Source organism: Bos grunniens, chromosome 11 (genome assembly GCF_055505025.1).
Source record: "Bos grunniens cultivar Pamir isolate PY7600 chromosome 11, Bosgru_T2T1.0, whole genome shotgun sequence".
Taxonomy (NCBI): domain Eukaryota; kingdom Metazoa; phylum Chordata; class Mammalia; order Artiodactyla; family Bovidae; genus Bos; species Bos grunniens.
Genome location: NC_141175.1, coordinates 104022429 through 104043344, shown reverse-complemented (window position 1 = coordinate 104043344; position 20916 = coordinate 104022429). Strand labels below are relative to the sequence as shown.

Here is a 20916-nt window from a genome sequence, read left to right as displayed (position 1 = left end):
TGCCTGTCTGTGAAGGATACTCCTGTTCTCTGCCTTATACTTCTCTGAATGATACTTGTGGGAGTGGAGATCAAGTCTGAGAATGGCTTCTAGATATAAGTGAATTAGATAATAATTATATATAAACCAGGAGTTGTAGAAATCTAGGCATTGTGTCAAAAAACAAACCCTTTGTTTTCCCCATATTGAATGGAAGAGAGAAACTGCTGGTGAATGTTCCCCAAAGCAGGCATTTCTACGGTCCTCTTGTATTGTCACCATCTTGAAGATACATTATTCAAGTGACTTATTGTTGCTCAGTCACTAAGTTGTGTCCGACTGTTTTCAACCCCCTGGACTGTAGCATGCCAGGCTCCTCTGTCCTCCACTATCTCCTGGAGAATTGCTCAAATTCGTGTCCATTGAGTCAGTGATATCTCTGCTTTTTAATACACTGTCCAGGTTTGTCATAGCTTTCCTTCCAAGGAGCAGCATCTGGCTTCAGTCACTGTCCGCAGTGATTTTGGACAGCAAGAAAGTAAAATCTGTCACTGCTTCCAATTTTTCCTCTTCTGTTTGCCACGGAGTGATGGGACTGCATGCCATGATCTTAGTTTTTTGAATTCTGAGTTTCAAGCCATCTTTTTCACTCTCTTTCACCCTCATCGAGAGGCTCTTTAGTTCCTCTTTGCTTTCTGCCATTAGAATGATATCATCTGCATGTCTGAGGTTGTTAATATTTCTCCCAGCTGTCTTGATTCCAGCTTGTGATTTCATCCAGCCCAGCATTTCACGTGGTGTACTTTGCATGTAAGTTAAATAAGCAGGGTGACAATACACAGCCTTGACATACTCCTTTTGCAATCTTGAACCAGTCAGTTCTTCTATGTGTGGTTCCGACTGTTACTTTTTGACCCTCATACAGGTTTCTCAGGAAGCATGTAAGGTGGTATTATATTCCCATCTCTTTTCCACTGTTTGTTGTGATCCACACAGTCAAAGGCTTTAGTCAATGAAGCAGAAGTACATGTTTTACTGGAATTCCCTTGCTTTCTCCATGATCCAACGAATGTTGGCAAGTGACTACCAGCCAGCATTTAGTGGATTTTCAATAAATATAAAATTATTTTCGCTAAGGGGTTATAGCATGGGAAGGGGCTATACTGTAAATTTCTGAAAGCTGCAGTTCCATTGTGACAATGGTTCTGAAAGGAATGTAGCTTTTCCAGGTGCCCAACTCTGGCTGGAAGGATAATGATCTGCAGTAGTGGCGCCTAACCTTTATTTTATTTTTTAAGCTTATATTATATTGGAGTATAACTGATGAACAATGTTGTGATCATTTCAGGTGAAGAGCAAAGTGACTCAACCATACGTATACATGTATCCATTCTCCTCCAGACTCCCCTCCCATCCAGACTGCCATATAGTATTGAGCAGAGCTCCCTGTGGTACACAGGAAGTCCTTGTTGGTTATCCATTTCAAATACAGCAGTGTGTACATGATGATCCCAAATTCCCTAACTATCCCTTCCCTCCATTCTTCCCCTCACCACCACCTTTAAGCATAAGTTCTGTTCTCGAAGTCCCTGAGTCTGTTTCTGTTTTGTAAATACATTCATTTGTATTATTTATTTGTAGATTCCACATATTAAGTGACGTCATATTATATTTCTCTTTTTCTATCTCATTTCACTAAGTATGACAGTTTCTAGGTTTATTCATGTTGCTGCGAATGGCATTATTTCATTCTTTTTAATGGCTGAGTAATACTCCATTGTATATGTGTAAGTGGCTTCTAACCCTTAGCATGCATGAGTCACTGGGTTTGAGGCCAGGCCCAAGAATCTGCCTTTATAATAATCGCCAGATGATACTGAAGCTGCCAGTCCGTGGGTCACACTGAGAAATGCTAGTGTGTAGAACAGGACCAAGAAGGCTATCCAATGTTTAGAATTATGGAAAGACTAAAAGGTCTCCATATGAAACAGAAACATCAGGATAAAATGATTATTGTAAATTTGTAAAACTGATGGAAATCTCTTTTGCCGCTCCTGCTGCTAAGTCGCTTCAGTCATGTCTGACTCTGTGCGACCACATAGACGGCAGCCCACCAGGCTCCCCCGTCCCTGGGATTCTCCAGGCAAGAACACTGGAGTGGGTTGCCATTTCCTTCTCCAATGCATGAAAATGAAAAGTGAAAGGGAAGTCACTCAGCCGTGTCCGACTCTTAGCGACCCCATGGACTGCAGCCTACCAGGCTCCGCCATCCATGGGATTTTCCAGGCAAGAGTACTGGAGTGGGATGCCATTGCCTTCTCCGGGAAATCTCTTTTAGAAGGTGGTTAAAATCCAGGTCCACACTGAGTGAGTGAAAGTCATGTCCAACTCTTTGCAACCCCATGGACTATACAGTCCAAGGAATTCTCCAGGCCAGAATACTGGAGTGGGTAGCCTTTCCCTTCTCCAGGGGACCTTCCCAACCCAGGGATCAAACCCAGGTCTCCCACACTGCAGGCAGATTCTTTACCAGCTGAGCCACAAGGGAAGCCCAAGAATACTGGAGTGCGCGGCCTATCCCTTCTCCAGAGGATCTTCCCAACCCAGGAATGCACTGAAACGAGAGCTAAAATGCAAGTCACAGAGCAGCCATGCCAGTCATGGCAGCTGAGCAGAGACTGCTAGGAAAGGGAATGTCATGTCCTCTATGTGTCCTCTGAGACTGTGGTTCAGTGTCAGGGTCATCACTGCAGTGTCTCTCAGTCCTACTGAGGCAAAACTCCAGTCCCTTTGACACTCCTTCTTAGGCCCTGGATTCCACATTTCCTCCCAAGGAAGCACTGTTTTTCTTTGGGGCCACGTTAGCCACATGATGTTGTTTTTGCCTTCTTACTGCTGTGTGTTTAGAATGAGCTGCAAGAGGAAAATACTAAAATTGAATTATAAAAAATACAGAATTGATGCAAGACTTGTTTCCTGACTTACATGTTGGGATCCAGAGTAATTGGTACATTGCAGGGAAATCTCATTTGTGGGTTTCCTCCCCCAGCTCAGTTTTCTGATTCTGTAGATATTATTCAGTAACATTATTAGTTCAGGAAATCATACTTAATCACATTTTCATCTTTAAAATAATTAGGCCCTGAATATTGAAAAATGTGGATTCCTGTCAATTTGAACATAGCTTACTGCAAGCTCCCTATAGTGTGGTATACATAGGTCTTCTCTAATTCTGATTTTCTCCTTTTCTTTCTTGACAAATTTAAATGAAATTTAAAAGCATGGTTTGAAGAATTTGGCTTTATAAATGGGGAATCTTGCCTCAAATTTCTGATGCTAGCAAGTTCTAATATAGTAAAAGTTGAGAATAGCTTTTACAGTATAGCTACAAAATACAGTATAGCTGTAAAATGCAGTACAGCTATCCTTTGTCACCAATACTGATGGGAAAGGGACAATTTTGCTTTTAGTATTATTTGGGGCTACATATCTGAAACAGGATTTATACCTAAAACTGAGACTGATTATTTAGGGTTACCCTAGACTCCCACTGGGCAGAACCCCATAAACTTTTAACTATAAAAACTGCTTTGTAGGTAGAGAACCAGGAAATCAAGACACTGAGAAATAAATGACAAAAAAGGCCTTGCTATGAAGCATTTCTAAGATGGATGAGAAGGTGAGGGGAGAAAACAAAAGTACTTTTCTAATAGGGAATTTCAGGCAAAGTCTAACAACTTAATATTTTGGGGCGCCTATGAAGTCACATTGCATTCATGGCTCCTTATGCTGCTTGAGCACAAAGCCAGCCCTGATGTTCAGAAACTCAGTCTAGTCTCATCACTTATTCCTCTAACAAATATTTATTGAGCCTTCACTATGTGCCAGGCAATGTGGTATGGTAGAAAGTATACCCGGTTTGAACAAGAAGACCCAAGTGTAAGTGCTACTTCTGTTGTTGTTCAGTTGCTAAGTCATATCCAGCTCTTTGCAGCCCCATGGACTTCAGCATGCCAGGCTTCCCTGTCCTTCACTGTCTCCCAGAGTTTGCTCAGATTTATGTCTATTGAGTGGATGATGCTATCTAACCATCTCATCCTCTGCCAACCTCTTCTTTTGCCTTCAGTCTTTCCCAGCATCAGCATCTTTTCCAGTGAGTCTGCTTTTCACATCAGGTAGCCAAAGTACTGGAACTTCGACTTTAGCCTCAGACCTTCCAGTGATTTCCTTTAGGACTGACTGCTTTGATCTCCTTGCTGTCCAAGGGACTCTCCAGAGTCTTCTCCAGCACCACAATTTGAAGGCATCAATTCTTCGGCAGTCAGCCTTCTTTATGGTCCAACTCTCACATCCAAACATGACTGCTTAAAAACCATGGCTTTGACTCTAAGGACCTTTGTTGGCAAAGTGATGTCTTTGCTTTTTAATATGCTATCTATGTTGGTCATAGATTTTCTTCCAAGGAGTCTTTTTTTTAATATAAATTTATTTATTTTAATTGGAGGCTAATTACTTTACAATATTGTATTGGTTTTGCCATACATTGACATGAATCTGCCATGGGTGTACTTGTGTTCCCCATCCTGAACCCCCTCCCAGGAGTCTTTTAATTTCATGGCTGCAGTCACCATCTGCAGTGATTTTGGAGTCCAAGAAAATAAGGTCTGTCACTGCTTCCACTGTTTCCCCATCTATTTGCCATGAAGTGATGGGACCGGATGCCATGATCTTAGTTTTTTGAATGTTGAGTTTTAAACCAGTTTTTTTCACTCTCCTCTCTCACTTTCATAAGAGGTTCTTTAGTTCCTCCTCACTTTCTGCCATTAGAGTGGCATCATTTGCATATCTGAGATTGTTGATATTTCTCCTGGCCATCGTGATTCCAACTTGTGCTTCATCTAGTTTAGTATTTTGCATAATGTACTCTTCATGGAAGTTAAATAAACAAGATAACAATATATAGCCTTGTCATACTCCTTTACCAATTTTGAACCAGTCAGTTGTTCCATGTAAGGTTCTAACTGCATTCTGGATTTGAATGAGAAGACCTGGGTGTAAATGCTGTTTCTGCTGCTGCTGCTGCTGCTGAATGGCTTCAGTCGTGTCCGACTCTGTGCGACCCCAGAGACGGCAGCCCACCAGGCTCCCCCGTCGCTGGGATTCTCCAGGCAAGAGTACTGGAGTGGGGTGCCATTGCCTTCTCCAAAATACTGTTTCTACCAGTTACAAAATATGAGCTGTTGAACAGATAATTTAACCTGATTGATTCTCTCCACATCTGTAACATGGGTTGGTGTAAAGTCTAAATTTGAAAATCACATATCTGAGCACCATGCCTGGCACTTTAGGAGATGCCCACTAGATGTTGCCTTCCATGTTTTCTTCATCACAAACATTGTGGGTCAGAAAGGAGCATTTATGAAATACCTACCTGCTTTATATACAAGGTAAATATTTGTGCTCTCATATTAAAGATGTGAAAATGAAGTCCCAGGGCCTCGAGAGGTTAGATGACTTTACCTGAGATCTCGTGGCAGGTAGAGACCAGGTTTGAATTCAGATCTGCTGGGCTCTCAACACTGGGCTTTCCCCATTTGGACATTCTGGTGCTGGACACCTGTTTTCACATAACTTTTGGTCTCGTGTGTTTCCATTTGGAAATGCATGAAGCAAAGTTGAGAACTGCATCGTGATGGGGTTCAGAGTAGGGAGCACGTGGTCAGACTGAGAGAGACGACGTGTTCCTCCTCCCTTCTTTGCACTGCAGTGGAGACACAATTCCCCTTCTCGCCTGCCTTGGGAGCATCAGCACTGATCCCATCATCGCTTCCACCCTGCTCCCATCAGTCATCCCTGGACCCCTGGATTCTGCCTCCCTTCTCTGAGCCCCCTCCATTCCTCCTTGACTCCTAAAATCCCTCTTGATCATTTCACAGTAGATCCATATATCAAATCACTGTGTTGTACACTAAAATTATTATAATGCTAAATGTCAATTTTATCTCAATTTAAAAATTTTTGTCACTATGAATTTACTTTAAGGCCTTTGGATGCTTCGTTTTTTCACTCAGAGGGCAAGCCAGGGTCATTTCCATCAGTGAGCAGGTTTTACAGCATCTGCTTCCTGGCCCTCCTCCTCCTCCCGCTCCTCTAGCTTCATCTTGCTCTTTGCCTCACTCGCTGTATTTCAGCTACACTGCCCTTCCTCAAAGTCCACAGACTTGCTTGGCAAACGCTTACCTCAGGGCTTTTGTCCTGGCTGTGTCCTCAGATTGCCCCCAGACCCTCAAATGGCCACACGCTTTGTTCCCTCGGGTGTCACTCATATTTCACCTTCTCTTTGAGGCTTCCCCTTCTAGGATTCAACTTGCCCCCACCCTTCCCCTGTCCCTTGGCATTCTCTGCTCCTTCCTTGCCTTATTTGTCTCTCTAGCATTTGTCATCCTCTAATCTGCTACATGATTATTGCTTTATCATCTGGCTCTTTTCCTGGTCATGTGAGCTCCACAGAGGTAGGAATTTTGGTCTTCATTTATGGATTGTCCTGGTCCCTAGAAGAGGGCCTGGTGGAGTGGTGCTTACTGCATTTATAAGCTGGTGGGATGAGTGACGGAAACAGCCTTCTGAAAGCTCTCTGCGGGAAGCTTTTGTGCTTGGACCCGTTCTGTATGTCTAGGAGTGGGTGCTGGATGTGGGATGGGGTTTTTGGGTGCTTTCTTCATTTGGAGCTGGGAGTAACAATGGAAAGAGGCTTGGAGTGTCTCAAGTCCACCTCCTGTGGATCTCCTTGACCCTCCAGTCCACTGTGAACTCTTTCTTCTTTGCCAGAACTTGTCCAATCATTACAGTCTCAACCCAGGACCAGGTACTGGGTGCCTGGTACTCTGCCTTGCTACTTTCTATGTGGGTATGAATCACTGTGTGTGTTTGGTGTCTCCTTGCTGGAAACATTAGATTCTTTGGGGGCACAGATGAGATTGCACATGTCTTTCTGACTGTCATTCATGACATCCAGCACAGGGCTCCGTATGGAGCAGGCTGTGGTACGTGTTTGCTTGAACCAACTGTTGAATGATCTTGCAGTGGGAGTGAGGGCTAGCAGCTGTCTAAATAAGGCCGAGGCAGAGGTGCCTTCTGGGGGCTTTCTGTTAGTTGTTTCTGAGTGGCTTCTGTCCTGTCTTTCCTCAGGAGACCAACAAGAAGACAGTCCATGCGAAATACTGCAGCAGATTTGTCCACGCTCCCTGGAAGGATGGGAGCTTGGTCCACGTCTGTATCACCAAGGAGAAGTACACGTGGTTCAGTGAAAGAGTGCACGCAGTCCTGGCCCAGATCCAGAGGAGGTTGGTGTACTTGCATGAGGGTACAAGTGGTCCAGCCTCCCTTGAAATTCAAATTTGCTTGAGTGCTTGGTAAATTAAAGCTCAGTCAAGAGAAATGGCCAGTAAGCATTGTTAAGTCAGGGCTGCCATCTGACAATTCGCTGTTGGCCTGGTTGTTCATAGCCAAAGGGGATGTTAGGATGCAGATTCTGAGCTGCCTTGATGCCAGTGTAGATGCTGAAAAGCAGCAAAAATGTAGTTATCATGTGGCTTATGCATCACTGTAGGAAGCAAAGGAATGCTTCTGCTTTGTCTTGCATTTTTTTTTGTGGACCTCAGGTGAATACAAGACTGTATAACACCTCTCCTCTGTACTCTTGAATATTTTATTTCAAAGCAACTGTTACAATGCTGTGAAACATTTGAATACAATGAAATAATATATATATACATTATAGGAATCAGCTAAAAATAATTTCATGTGACCCCGTCCCCCCCACCCCCCACCCCCGGCCTCAGCCCTGCTGGTTCTTAAAATCTGGTAATGCTCATAGTCTCATGTACTAGTGCTGTGACCTCAACATCAGCTCCATGGGGTGACCCATCTTTATGCTTTCACCTCCCCAATGCTAGCAGACAGTTCTAGACTGAGAAGACCATGTCCACTTAGGTACATAGTCCTAAGGTCGGATGGAGCTGGATTCTAATCCCAGTCTGCCATCTGCCGCGACCCTGGGCAAGTCAGTGTCTGTGTGTATCAGCTTTCTCATTTATAAAGTGGGAATAATAATGCCATTTACAAATGTGTTCGTTGGACTAGACTAGACACTAAATATAGTAAGTTTAGTCTAGTCCCCAACCTGCAGTAGTCACTTGCTGTCCGAGCTTCTTCACTCTTTCCATGTTTTCTGTTATAAAGTCACAAGCTGCAAACAGCTGTCTACCCCATGTATGCTCTGCATAGGCCCAGTTTCTCAAAACCCAGCTGGTGATGATTACACAGTAATCCTTGTGTCTGGAGTCTGCAGTGCTTAAGGTTTGGAGTTGACTCCACAAGGAGAGTAGTTTGGATTTCAGATCTGGGGGAAAGGACGCTGCTTTGACGATACCCCAGCTGGCAGCTCTGGGGTCTGTTTGTCCTCCTCCCACCAAGTATCAATGGTTGTTGGGAACTTTTCTCTCCCCTTTTATTTTTTGGAAGACTTCATAGAGAATTTGTATCATCTCCCCATTAAATATTCATAGAATTCACCATTGAAGCCATCTGGGCCTGGAGTTTTTATTTCTGAGAAGATTTTTGATTTTTTATTATTTTTAATGTTTTACTATTATCTATTTAGTTGTAGTCTTAATTGTGGCATGCAGGATCTTCAATGTTTGTTTCAGCATGCAGGACCTTTTAATTGCAGGATGCAGGGTCTTTAGTTGTTGGATGCAACTCTGTATTTGCAGCATAGGGGATCTAGTTCTCTGACCAGGGGTCAAACCTGGGTCTCCTGCACTGGGAGTGCAGAGTCTTAGCCACGGGAACATCAGGGAAGTCACTACGGGAAGGATTTTTAAAACGGTGCCTTCAATTTCTTTAAATACACCTACCGCTGACATTGGTCATTTCTGTCATTTTTGTTTTCTAATAAGTCTGACTAGAAATTATCCATCCTCTCAGTCTTTTCAAAGAACTGGTTTTTGGTCTCATTTTTTTTTTTCTCTGTAGGGTTTCCTTCTTTGAATGCCATTGATTTCTACTCTTATCTTTATTATTTCCTCCTTTCTCTTTACTTTGAGTTTAAGTTTTTAAAGATAGATGCTTAGATCACTGTTTTTGACCTTTCTTTCTAATATAAGCATTTAATTTTATAAATTTTCCTGAGTACTGCTTTAGCTATCTGTCACAGATTTCGATATGTTGTATTTCATTTCATTCACCTCAAAACATTTTATAATTCCCCTTTGATTTCTTCTTTGACCAAAGGGTCATTTAGGAATGTTGTTCTTCGTGTCCCAAGTATTTGTGGATTTTTCTGATAGCTTTTAATTTCACTGTGGACAGAGAAATACTGTTTTATTTCAGTTCTTATATTGAGATCTGTTTTGTGGCCCAGAATATGAAGAAAAAACTTTCTTTGGGTAGAGTGTACTTTATCTCAGCTCAAGTTTGTTGATAGTATTATTCAAATCTTCCATATTTTTACTGATTTTCTGCTTAATTGTTCTATAAATTATTGAGAGAAGAGTGCTGGAATCTCCAAGTATAGTTTTGTGTTTGTCCAGTTCTTTCTGTTCCATCACTTTGTTCTTCATGTATTTTGAAGCTCAATTAGCCAGTACATGAACACTTGTGGTCATTATGTCCTCCTGATGAATCAGCTCCCATATTATTATGAAATGTCCCTTTTTATCTTTGGTAAATTCTTTGTTGGGAATTTGCTTTGTCTAAAATCAGTATAGCTACTCTGGCTTTCTTTTGATTATTTTCTGTAGGATTTATCTTTTTTCCACCCTTTTTCATTTACCTATATGTATTGTATATTGAACTAGGCCTTTCATTGGTAGAATATATAGAGATATTATTTTTAATCTAATCTGACCATCTCTGACTTTTCATTAGAGTGTTAAGATCATTTGCATTTAATGTGATTATTGATTCGGTTGGATTTAAACTTAAAATCTTGCTATTTGTTTTCTATTTGTCCCACATGTTCTTTGTTCCCTTTTTAACTTTTTCTGCTTTCTTTTGTAGAAAGATTTTTTTACGATTCCATTTTATCTCCACTGTTGACTTATTAACTACCTCTTTGTTTTGTTTTGTTGTGATGTGACTACTTTAGCATTTACAATGTAAGTCTTTAACTTATCACATGTGCATGCATGCTAAGTTGCTTCAGTCATGTCCAACTCTTTGTGATCCTGTGGACTATAGCCCATCATGCTCCTCTGTCCATAGGATTCTCCAGGCTAGAATACTGGAGTGGGTTGCCATGCCTTCTTCCAGGGGATCTTCCCGACCCAAGGATGGAACCCATGTCTCCTGCAGCTCCTGCATTGCAGGCAGATTCTTTACTCCTGAGCCACCAGGAAGCCCCAACTTATCACAGTCTACCTTAAAATAATAATGTATTGCTTCATGTACATCATGAAAGTCTTCCAACTTCCATTCCCTATCGGTATTTTCTATTATTCTTCTACACTTAACTTCTACTTATGCTATAAGCCCGAAATACATTATAATCTATCGTCTTGTAAATAGACTCAAAATGAGAATAAATGTATTTTATACTTATTCACATGTTTGACATGTATGTTGCTCTTTACTCTTTTTGTATAGATCCAACACACGTCTGTTGCTGATGAATTACTCAGCTGTTTTAGTCTGAGAAACTCCTGAATTTACTTTTATTTTTGGAAGATATTTTTGCTAAGTATAGAATTCTAGTTTTACCGTTTTATCTCTCAGTACCTTAAAAATTTTTCTCCATTCTCTTTTGACTTGCATAATTTATGATGAGGAATCATCTATTATTCTTATGTTGTCTCTGGCTCCTTTAAAGATTTTTTTCTTTATTACTAGATTTCAGCCATTATATAATGATGTGTCCTGGTATTTTTTTTTTTGTCTGTCTATTTGGGTTCTTTGAGCTTCTTGGATCTGTAGGTGTATTTTCAACAAAATTGGAAACGTTTGGTCATATTTCTCCAAATATTTTTCTGTCCCCTTTCCCTCCTCTTTAGTTTCTAATTACACATATGTTACACTCCTTGATAGTGTTCCATGGGTGGCTTATCCTCTGTTATATTTTTTAAACCTTTTTCTCCCTGTATTTTTTTTTTAACTGTTTACTATTGCTATGTCTTTCTTAAAGTTCCTTATCTTTTCTTCTGCTACTGTCTACTTTACTATTAATAGCATACAGTATATTTTTCCTCAGAGGATTTTTTTTTATGTCTTCCCTTCCTCTCCTCATTCCATTCCTACTTAATCTTCTTGAACATATGAGTTATGTTTATAATAGCTGTGTAGCATCCTTTTTAGAGAATTCTATCATCTATGTCATTTTGAGGTCTTTTTCTGTTGATCTGTTTTTCTTCTGATTATGAATCATACTTTCCTGCTTTTCTATGTGCCTGATAATTTTCTACTAGATGCTAGACATTTTGAATGTAACATTATTGGGAACTGGATTTTGTTATATTTTTAAAATGTATGTTATGTGATGCAGATAAGTTACTTGGGGTGCAGTTAAGTTACTCTGGGACTTGCTTTTAAGTTATGTTAGCATAGTGCTAACAAGGAGGCATTTTAGTCCAGGATTCATTTGGTCCTATTACTAAAGCAATACCCTTGTGAGGACTCTACTTGGTGCCACATACATTATGGAGGCCTTTCCACTCTGACTGCTTGGAAGATGAGCTATTCCCAGGCCTATGTAAGCTCTGAGGAATTGGCCCAGCTACTCCTTTTTTGGTGATTTATTCTCTGATTTCAGTAGTTTTTTCACATGCATGCCCTGATTGTAACTTAGCCAAAATCTCTAGAGAATCCTCCTGCAGACCTCTGGAGCACATTCTGTCCTTTTCTGTCTCTCTTTCCATCATTCCCCAACCCGCTTTCTCTCCTTTGCAGCCCTCTCTTCAGTGTTTTGCCCTATAAAGTCTAGTTGTTGGGGCTTGCTGAACTCTGAACTCAATTTCAAGTATTTTTATGTCTGCCCTGCCCGCTCTTCCAGACTTTGCCTGCACCATGAACTTCCTGAACCATTTACATCTGTGATGGGACCCTGAGCATGGACCACATAAGCAGTCCTGCTTACACAAGTGGCACTTGATTATTATTGGGATCTGGGGTTGCTTGATTCTATCCATAAGCTTCATTGAAGCTTCAGGAATGTGCTGGCATTACTAGCTTGACTACAGTCAGCAGGGTTAGAAGAATAAATGGTGTGAAGTCATAGCTAAAGGCCTCAAAATATCAGATGACAGGAAGTAATTTACTTTTGGCTTTGGAGCCCAGTATTGGATTTATTTTTCTGTCCTATTGATTTTCCTTTGTAGATGTATCATAAAGTTCTTAGGAAGATGCTCTCAGTGCCACAGGCTCTAACCATTCACTTTCAACTATTTCCTCCCCAGGATTAAATGGTTACAGGATGGGAGTCAAGGCCTCTTTGGAAAAGTGCCTAGTGATTGTGTCTACATCCTCATCGACACGTCTCACTCAATGACGGGGAAACTGGACCTGGTGAAGAACAAGGTCATCCAGCTCATACAGGTGAGATGGTGCTGTAGGCCTCAGGCACCTGGGCACCTGTGCATCATGAGTACATCTCCACCAGTCATGACCTGCGGTGGTTATGAGAGATGCTCAGCCCAGCTTTGTACTTAGAAACCCACAGGAAAGCCACTTCAGAAAAAGGATCCTTTTTGCCAGTGCGAGTCATCTGTTCTTTGCAAGTAGATTCTTGGGTCAGTGGGTCCTTCCTGTAATGTACAGGCTGTTAGGTGAATCTCTGTGTCCATCGTTCCAGGTCTGCTCTATCCTGAAATCTGTGGCATGCACATGCCTTCGTTATTTTCCAGATACTCTTCAGCTGGGCATGTTTATTCTAAATTTCCAATGAGTGTTAGGGATGCTGCGTGTACTGGCCCCAGAACTGACGTGTTGGGGGAGGGCAGGCTGTTGGTCAGGAGCGTCTGGTCCTTATTCCACCTGTGCCACCTCTGAGTTGCGCAACCTGAAGCAGGTTGCTAACACTCCCTGCCTCCTAGTTTCCACACCTATAAATGGGTGTCAGAGTACCGTCACGAGTTGGTGGTATTCAAGTGAGTATGCACCATAGAAAACAATCACAGGGAATGTTTGACAAATACAAAACACAATTTTTAATTTGATGAACTTCTACTGGAGAAGTATGGGCTGATGGAAGGCAAGTGAACAAATCTGCAACTGTAACAATAGCCTTGCCAAAAAGTGATGACACCATTTTGGATTTCTTTTTTTCTTTAAGCATGTTGCATTTAGTATACATATTCAGTATATCATTAATGTCAGTATTAAAGAAAAATAATGTAATATTTTATATATATATAAACTTATTACATATATCTGATATATGGTCATACATATATGCATTTGTAAAGTTTAATGTCCAAACTGTATGTAAATTTTATTTAAATGCCTCTTGTACTTGATTTTTTTCTATTGAATGTAATTTTTAGCTTCTACAACTGAAAAAAGAAATCATAGTGATTAAAATGTATCAAACAATGACCTGTCCTAATCCCTTCTCACATTTGAATGATTTTTATTGCTAAATAATAATTATCGCTTACAGGAACAGTTGAAACATAAAAAGAAATTCAATTTTGTGCAGTTTGATGCTCAAGCCAGTGCTTGGCAGGAAAAACTTGTTGAAATCAATGAGGATAATCTGAAAGGGGCCCAGGCCTGGATTAGAGACATTAAGGTAAGAAAGAGGCTGGGTCTGGGAGAAGAACAGAGATCAGGATAGAAATGCTTAAGAAACTGCTTTGAACTCCAAGGATGGCCATGGCTTCACATAGACATTTGTCTTACTTACAAAGGTCATGTTAATCCAATCTTTTTAGTTGATATCTAACATTTAGATAGGCTTCTACTGACAACACCGCCCTCAGTTCAAGTCTCAGCCTGTTTATGAAAACAAATTTCAAAATATAGTTTTTTTACTTAAACATTCATATTTGTTTCTTCTGAGACTTCATCCTTGTTTCAAATGATATATTACAGCTATTTTAAACAGTGGATTTTGTTCAAAAGTAATGAACTTGTGGAAATACACAGTATAATGTGAGTGGTTAGGGCTGAAAGCCAGGACAGAGATAGGGCAGCAGGGTGTGATGAAAAGGTAAAATCACTTCTTCAGGGGTCTATTTTACTTGGAGAAGTTTATATCTACACAGACTACTGGGAAGAATTTCCCTTTTCTCAAGTTTTCTGTTGTCTTGAACTTACCTTCATTTTAAAAGTTCTTTTTTTAGAATCACATAGCATTCCACATATTTAAGATATACTAAAATTGAGACCAAGGACTATTCTTAAAAAGTCAAATATGGATCATGCTGCTGCTGCTGCTAAGTTGCCTCAGTCATGTCCGACTCTGTGCGACCCCATAGACGGAAGCCCACTAGGCTCCCCTGTCCCTGGGATTCTCCAGGCAAGAACACTGGAGTGGGTTGCCATTTCCTTCTCCAGTGCATGAAAGTGAAAAGTGAAAGGGAAGTTGCTCAGTCCTGTCCGACTCTTAGCGACCCCATGGACTACAGCCTACCAGGCTCCTCCGTCCATGGGATTTTCCAGGCAAGAGTACTGGAGTGGGGTGCCATTGCCTTCTCCGAAATATGGATCATAAATAACTTTAAAATGATTCGTTGCCTGAATTAGAGCTCCAGATTTGACAGGAAGCTACACATGGCCATTAGTGGAGCTCCCTGAGTATTAACGAGCAGGGTTTGCACTATCATTGGAATGTTCTGGAGTTCCTTTGGGATTCTTTTTTTTAATGAGAGGAAAGGGACTTCCCTGGTGGTTCACTGGTGAAGAATCCACCTGCCAAAGGGACATGGGTTCAATCCCTGATCCAGGAAGATCCCACATGCTGTGGGACAACTCAGCCCCTGTGCCACAACTACTAAACTCAAGCTCTAGAGTCCATGATGCACAGCAAGAGAAGCCACTGCTACGAGAGGCCTGTGTACCACAGCAAAGAGAGAGCCACCGCTCTCCACAGCTAGAGAAAGCCCATGCACAGCAACAGGGCAGCCTAAAATAAGTAAATGAATAAATTAAAAGTTTTTCTTTTTAAAATGAGAGGAGGGGAAATTTCCTGGTGGTCCAGTGGTTAGGACTCTGTGCTTTCACTGCCAAGGGCCTAGATTGGATCCCTGGTTGGGGAACTAAGATGCCACAGGCCATGCACCACAACAAAAATAAATAAATTTAAATAAATAAATAACGAGAGGAGGAAATCTGTTCTATAAGGAATAATGTCTGTAACATTTTGTCCTAATTGGCCACCATACGCTGGAAAAGAGTATTAAACTTATTCTCAGCTTGTTAAACATCCAGGATTATCCATTGAAGTTTCTTTTATGACTCTAGGTAACGGGAAATATCTTAATTCAGAGTGTGCTAATTTAGAGTTTGTGATAACAGGATGTTATATATGTACTCTCATTGGATAAAAACATTAGCAGGTTCCTCTTTATATAAAAATCACTAAAGAATAGAATCAGTCTCATCTAAATGGCTAAAAATATGTCAGATCAGTTTTTACACTGTGATTCTGTTCTCTTCAGAAACCTTTACTGAAGTACCTTTGCTTGCTTGCTGAATGTGTAAAATTCATTTTCAAGAACACCAGATTCCTCTATTAGTCTTTGGACTGACTTGGTCCAGAAATCAACCAAGTCAGTTCAGAACATGACCCAGGTGTTCTAAATGTGCTGTGTGCTGATATCACCGAGCTGTGGTCAGCTGGCATAGGTCAGAGAATTTATAAAATTTCAGTTATTGTATTTTTAAGTTCTAAAAGTTCCACTTGGTTCTCCTTCTTGTCTTTTATTTTTTTCATGAGACTTTCTATTTCTTTGCTGATGTTTTTTAGTTTTCATTTGTTTTAAGATCATTGGTCATTTCTAGTTGAAGCATTTTTTTTCACAGCTGCTCTAAAATCTTTATCAAATAATTCTAACATCTCCGTCTTCTTGCTGTTGCTATCATCTTTTTCATTTCAGGTTGAGAGCTTCCTGATTCTTGGTATGAAGGAGTGTTTATCAACTGAATCCTAGACATTTTTGTCTTATGTTTATGAGACTCTGGATATTATTCTAACCTCCTATTTAGTCGGCGTTGTCTGACACTGCTCTGTCAGGGGTGTAGTAGGTGGGCCCTGCCTCATACTTGTGGGTGCAGGTTGAAATTCAGGTTCCCCACTGGAACTCTGTTGAAACCTGATGGGGAGGAACACCTTTTCACTGCTAAGTGGGAATGGACATCATTGAGCAGGGAGGCCATGTTACAGTTGGTGGGGATGAAAGTCCCAGCTCACTACCTGGCTTTCTTAGCTATCACACTGGCAGAGTGTTAGGTCATTTATTTATCCTACCTGATGTTATCTGACCTTCTTGGGTCCATGGGGTTATATCTGTCATTGTTTTGGGGAAATTCTCAACCATTATTTTTTCAAATATTTCTTCTACCCTCTTTTTCCCTTTTCTGCTTTGTTTCCAATTAAACATATACCAGACCATTTGCTCCATAGCTCTCTGATGCTCTTTTCTGTTTTGTTCTTTTTTCTCTTTGCATTTAATTTTAGATAATTTCTATTGCTCTATATTCATGTTCACTAATTCTTTCCTTGGCTATTTTGAACTTACAGTCATTCCTCTGTATCTACAGGTTCCTCATTCATGGATTCAACCAACCCCAGATGGATTTTTTAATTCCAGAAAGTTTCTTTTTTTTTAATATAAATTTATTTATTTTAATTGGAGGCTAATTACTTTACAATATTGTATTGGTTTTGCCATATATTGACATGAATCCGCCATGGGTGTGCATGTGTTCCCGATCATGAACCCCCTCCCACCTCCCTCCCCATCCCATCCCTCTGGGTCATCCCAGTGCACCAGCCCCGAGCACCCTGTATCATGCATCGAACCTGGATGGCGATTCATTTCACATATGATAATATACATGTTTCGGTGCCATTCTCCCAAACCATCCCACCCTTTGGCTTCTCCCACAGAGTCCAAAAGACTGTTCTATACATCTGTGTCTCTTTTGCTGTCTCGCATACAGGGTTATCCTTACCATCTTTCTAAATTTCATATATATGTGTTATTATTCTGTATTGGTGTTTTTCTTTCTGGCTTACTTCACTCTGTATAATAGGCTCCAGTTTCATGCACCTCATTAGAACTGATTCAAATGTATTCTTTTTAATGGCTGAGTAATACTCCATTGTGTATATGTACCACAGCTTTCTTATCCATTCGTCTGCTGATGGACATCTAGGTTGCTTCCATGTCCTGGCTATTATAAACAGTGCTGCAATGAACATTGGGGTACATGTGTCTCTTTCAGTTCTGGTTTCCTCGGTGTGTATGCCCAGCAGTGGGATTGCTGGGTCATAAGGCAGTTCTATTTCCAGTTTTTTAAGGAATCTCCACACTGTTCTCCATAGTGGCTGAACTAGTTTGCCTTCCCACCAATAGTGTAAGAGGGTTCCTTTTCTCCACACCCTCTCTACATTTATTGTTTGTAGACTTTTTGATAGCAGCCGTTCTGACTGGTATGAAATGGTACCTCATTGTGGTTTTGATTTGCATTTCTCTGATAATGAGTAATGTTGAGCATCTTTTCATGTGTTTGTTAGCCATCTGTATGTCTTCTTTGGAGAAATATCTGTTTAGTTCTTTGGCCCATTTTTTGATTGCATCTTTTATTTTTCTGGAATTGAGCTGCAGGAGTTGTTTGTATATTTTTGAGATTAGTTGTTTGTCAGTTGCTTCATTTGCTATTATTTTCTCCCATTCTGAAGGCTGTCTTTTCACCTTGCTTATAGTTTCCTTTGTTGTGCAGAAGCTTTTAATTTTAATTAGGTCCCATTTGTTTATTTTTGCTTTTATTTCCAATATTCTGGGAGGTGGGTCATAGAGGATCCTGCTGTGATTTATGTTGGAGAGTGTTTTCAAAAAGCAAAGCTTGAATTTGCTGCATACTGGCAACCATTTACATAACATTTAAACTGTATTAGATATTACATATAATCTAGAGAAGATTTAAAGTAGATGGGAGGATGTATATTAGTTATATGCAAACACCATGTCATTTTATTTAACAGACTTGAGCATCTGCAGATTTTGGTATCTATGGGAGAAAGGGTCCTGGACCAATCCCTGTTGATATATAGAGACACAGCACTTTGAACTCTTTAAAAGATTTCTTCATATTCATATTGCATGTTTTGTTTGTTTATTTTTATTTATTGGGCTGTGTCAGGTCTTATTGCAGCACGCAGGATCTTCATTGTGTCATGAATGCATGCATGAATGCAATTTCCATTGCATCAAGTCTTTGGTTGCAGTACACAGACTCTAGGTGTGATGCCTGGGCTGTGGAGCACGCTGGCTTAGTAGTTGTGCCTTGGGGGCTCAGTTGCTCCCTGCCATTTGGGATCTTGTTCCCCAACCAGGAATCAAACTTGTGTTCCGTGCATTGCAAGGTGGATTCTTAACCACTAGACCACCAGGGAAGTCCCCTTACTGTGTTTTTCATTAGTAGCATTTCCATTCTGCTATTTCTTAAGGTTTCCATCTCTGCTGAAATTGCCTACCTGGTCTTGAATGTTGTTCACCTTTGCCATTAGAGGTTTTAATGTATGAATCACGGTTATTTAAAATTTTCTGTCAGATGGTTTTAGCATCTGTGTCACATCTGAGTTTGTTTCTGATGAGTACTTTAGTTTCTTGATAGTGTGTTGTATATTCTATTTGATATGCTTATTTTTTGCTAAAGCTGAAGCTCTAATACATTGGCCATGTGATATGAAGAGCCAACTCATTGGTAAAGACCCTGATGCTGGGAAAGATTGAAGGCAGGAGAAGGGGGTGACATAGATGGTTGAATGGCATCATGGACTCAATGGACAGTGTTTGAGAAAACTCCAGGAGATAGTGAAGGACAGGGAAGCCTAGAGTGTTTCAGTACATGGGACCGCAGAATTAGACATGACTTAGCAGCTGAGCAATGAACAACACATTTTTTGTTAAGAGCTGGACATCATAGAGCTGCAGTATATAGAGACTGAGATAAATATTTTTTTATGCCTGGAAAAGAGCATGACTTTCTTTTGTGGGATGGGTTAGTGAAGTGAAGTGAAGTCGCTCAGTCATGTCCTACTCTTTGTGACCCCATGGACTGTAGCCCACCAGGCTCCTCCCTCCATGGGATTCTCCAGGCAAGAGTACTGGAGTGGGTTGCCATTTCCTTCTCCAGTGGGATGGGTTAAATTAATCTAATTAAGAGCTGGACTGGGTTTGAGGTTGGTCTGTTTGCACCATAGCCCTCACATTATTGTAGTGATGCTTTGTGTTAGGGTGAGAGATGATGTACCAGAAGGTTGTCTGCTCCACCCTCAGCTTTTGATTTTTCCCTTTACACTGGGCTTCAGAGAGAACTTTTCTTTTGCAGGTTGCTTGTTAGTTGATGTTTCTAGGGGAGTAACAGGGATGGGTATTTTCTGAATAAGCCTCAGTGTTAGTCGGGCCTGGTGTCCAGGAGTCTCAGGGGTGTGGCTTTGTCAGTATCTCTGAGTCCAGAATGTAGCCCTGCTCCTTCTGCAGGTGTAGGGGCTTTGTTGTTTCCTCTTCCATTCCCCAGCCTTCTGGGTTTTGACCAGCATCCTGAGGATGAGTATGTTCGTTACTGCCCTTTACCTCATACACACACACACACACACACACACACACACACACACACAAAAGCTTTTGTTCTGCAGGGGAGAGAGAGAACAGGGTCTCTGTGGATGTTCCTGTGTCACTGAATCTCTCCCTCAGTTCTGCCGTATGAAGGAGATTTTCTCTAGGCTCTCTCAGTCTATCCTGTGAATACCCTGTGGGGTTTGTGGTGAAACAGTCTTCAAGAGAGAACTGATGCCAGGCTTCCCTGGAATTCCACTGGTTAAGAATCTGCCTTCCAATGCTGGATATACCAGTTTGATCCCTGGTCCAGGAAGATCCCACATGCCATGGGTCAAGTAAGCCCATGCACGATGACTACATGCACGATGACTACCGCAGCCCATTCATCCTAGAGCCTGTGCTTCCAAGAGAAGCCACCACAATGAGAATGCACTGCAACTAGAGAAAGCCAGCATGCAGCAGCAAAGACTCAGCACAGCTGGGTGTGAATAAATAAATAAAACTGAATAAATAATGAGTAAATACAACTTTAAAAAGAAAAAAAGAACACCGATGCCCCCATATTGTGGTCTCTTGCCAATATATACCCGCAGCTTCTGCTGGTTCACCAGCCACCCCAACCCAGCTCTCCTTCAGTGTCTGGCTGCATCCTGTCCCAGGAGCCAGGGCTTGCATCTCACCGGACTCTCCAGATGCCCACCTCTCCCCAGATTTTGGGCCAGTTGGTTGCCCTGTGATCTGAGCTCTCTCATGAATGTAACAAAAGTCACATACTTGCTGTTTGTCTGGCTCTTTTTTATTGTGGAGTGACAGTTCTCTCCATCCCTGGACAGAGCTGCAGAAATTTTACAGTTTTACAGCTTCCTGTACCTCCACATTGCCCATGACACCACACTTGTGTTTGCTGAATATTGGGTGTCATGAATCAATCCTGGCTGAAAACAAACACGGTCCCCACCCGGGTGTATTCAGGCTGCGTGTTTAAGCCGTGCTGACAGCTGAATGAACAGTAACTGAGTTAGTGCCTCCCACCGAAACATACAAAGATAAAATTGAATTAAGAGCTCTGTCAATAGGACAGGAAATCCATTGTCCCAGCTTCTAGCTCTCCTGGGACTATCCGCATAGACGCTTTTATGATACATCCAAGGATTCA

At 41.2% G+C, this 20916-nt stretch overlaps 1 protein-coding gene across 13 annotated transcripts in view; it reads left to right on the top strand.

Annotated features, from left to right (window-relative positions):
• VWA3B (von Willebrand factor A domain containing 3B) overlaps positions 1-20916 on the top strand; it is a 169877-nt gene that overhangs the window by 59892 nt on the left and 89069 nt on the right. For 9 of the 13 annotated variants that reach the window (XM_086328085.1, XM_086328083.1, XM_086328081.1 and 6 more), the window contains 3 exons: positions 7168-7322; positions 12429-12567; positions 13631-13762. In XM_086328085.1, the coding sequence (XP_086184211.1) occupies positions 7168-7322; positions 12429-12567; positions 13631-13762 (426 nt within the window). The remainder of the gene's footprint in view (positions 1-7167; positions 7323-12428; positions 12568-13630; positions 13763-20916) is intronic. The other 4 variants (XM_086328093.1, XM_086328090.1, XM_086328092.1 and 1 more) reach the window with 1 other exon arrangement.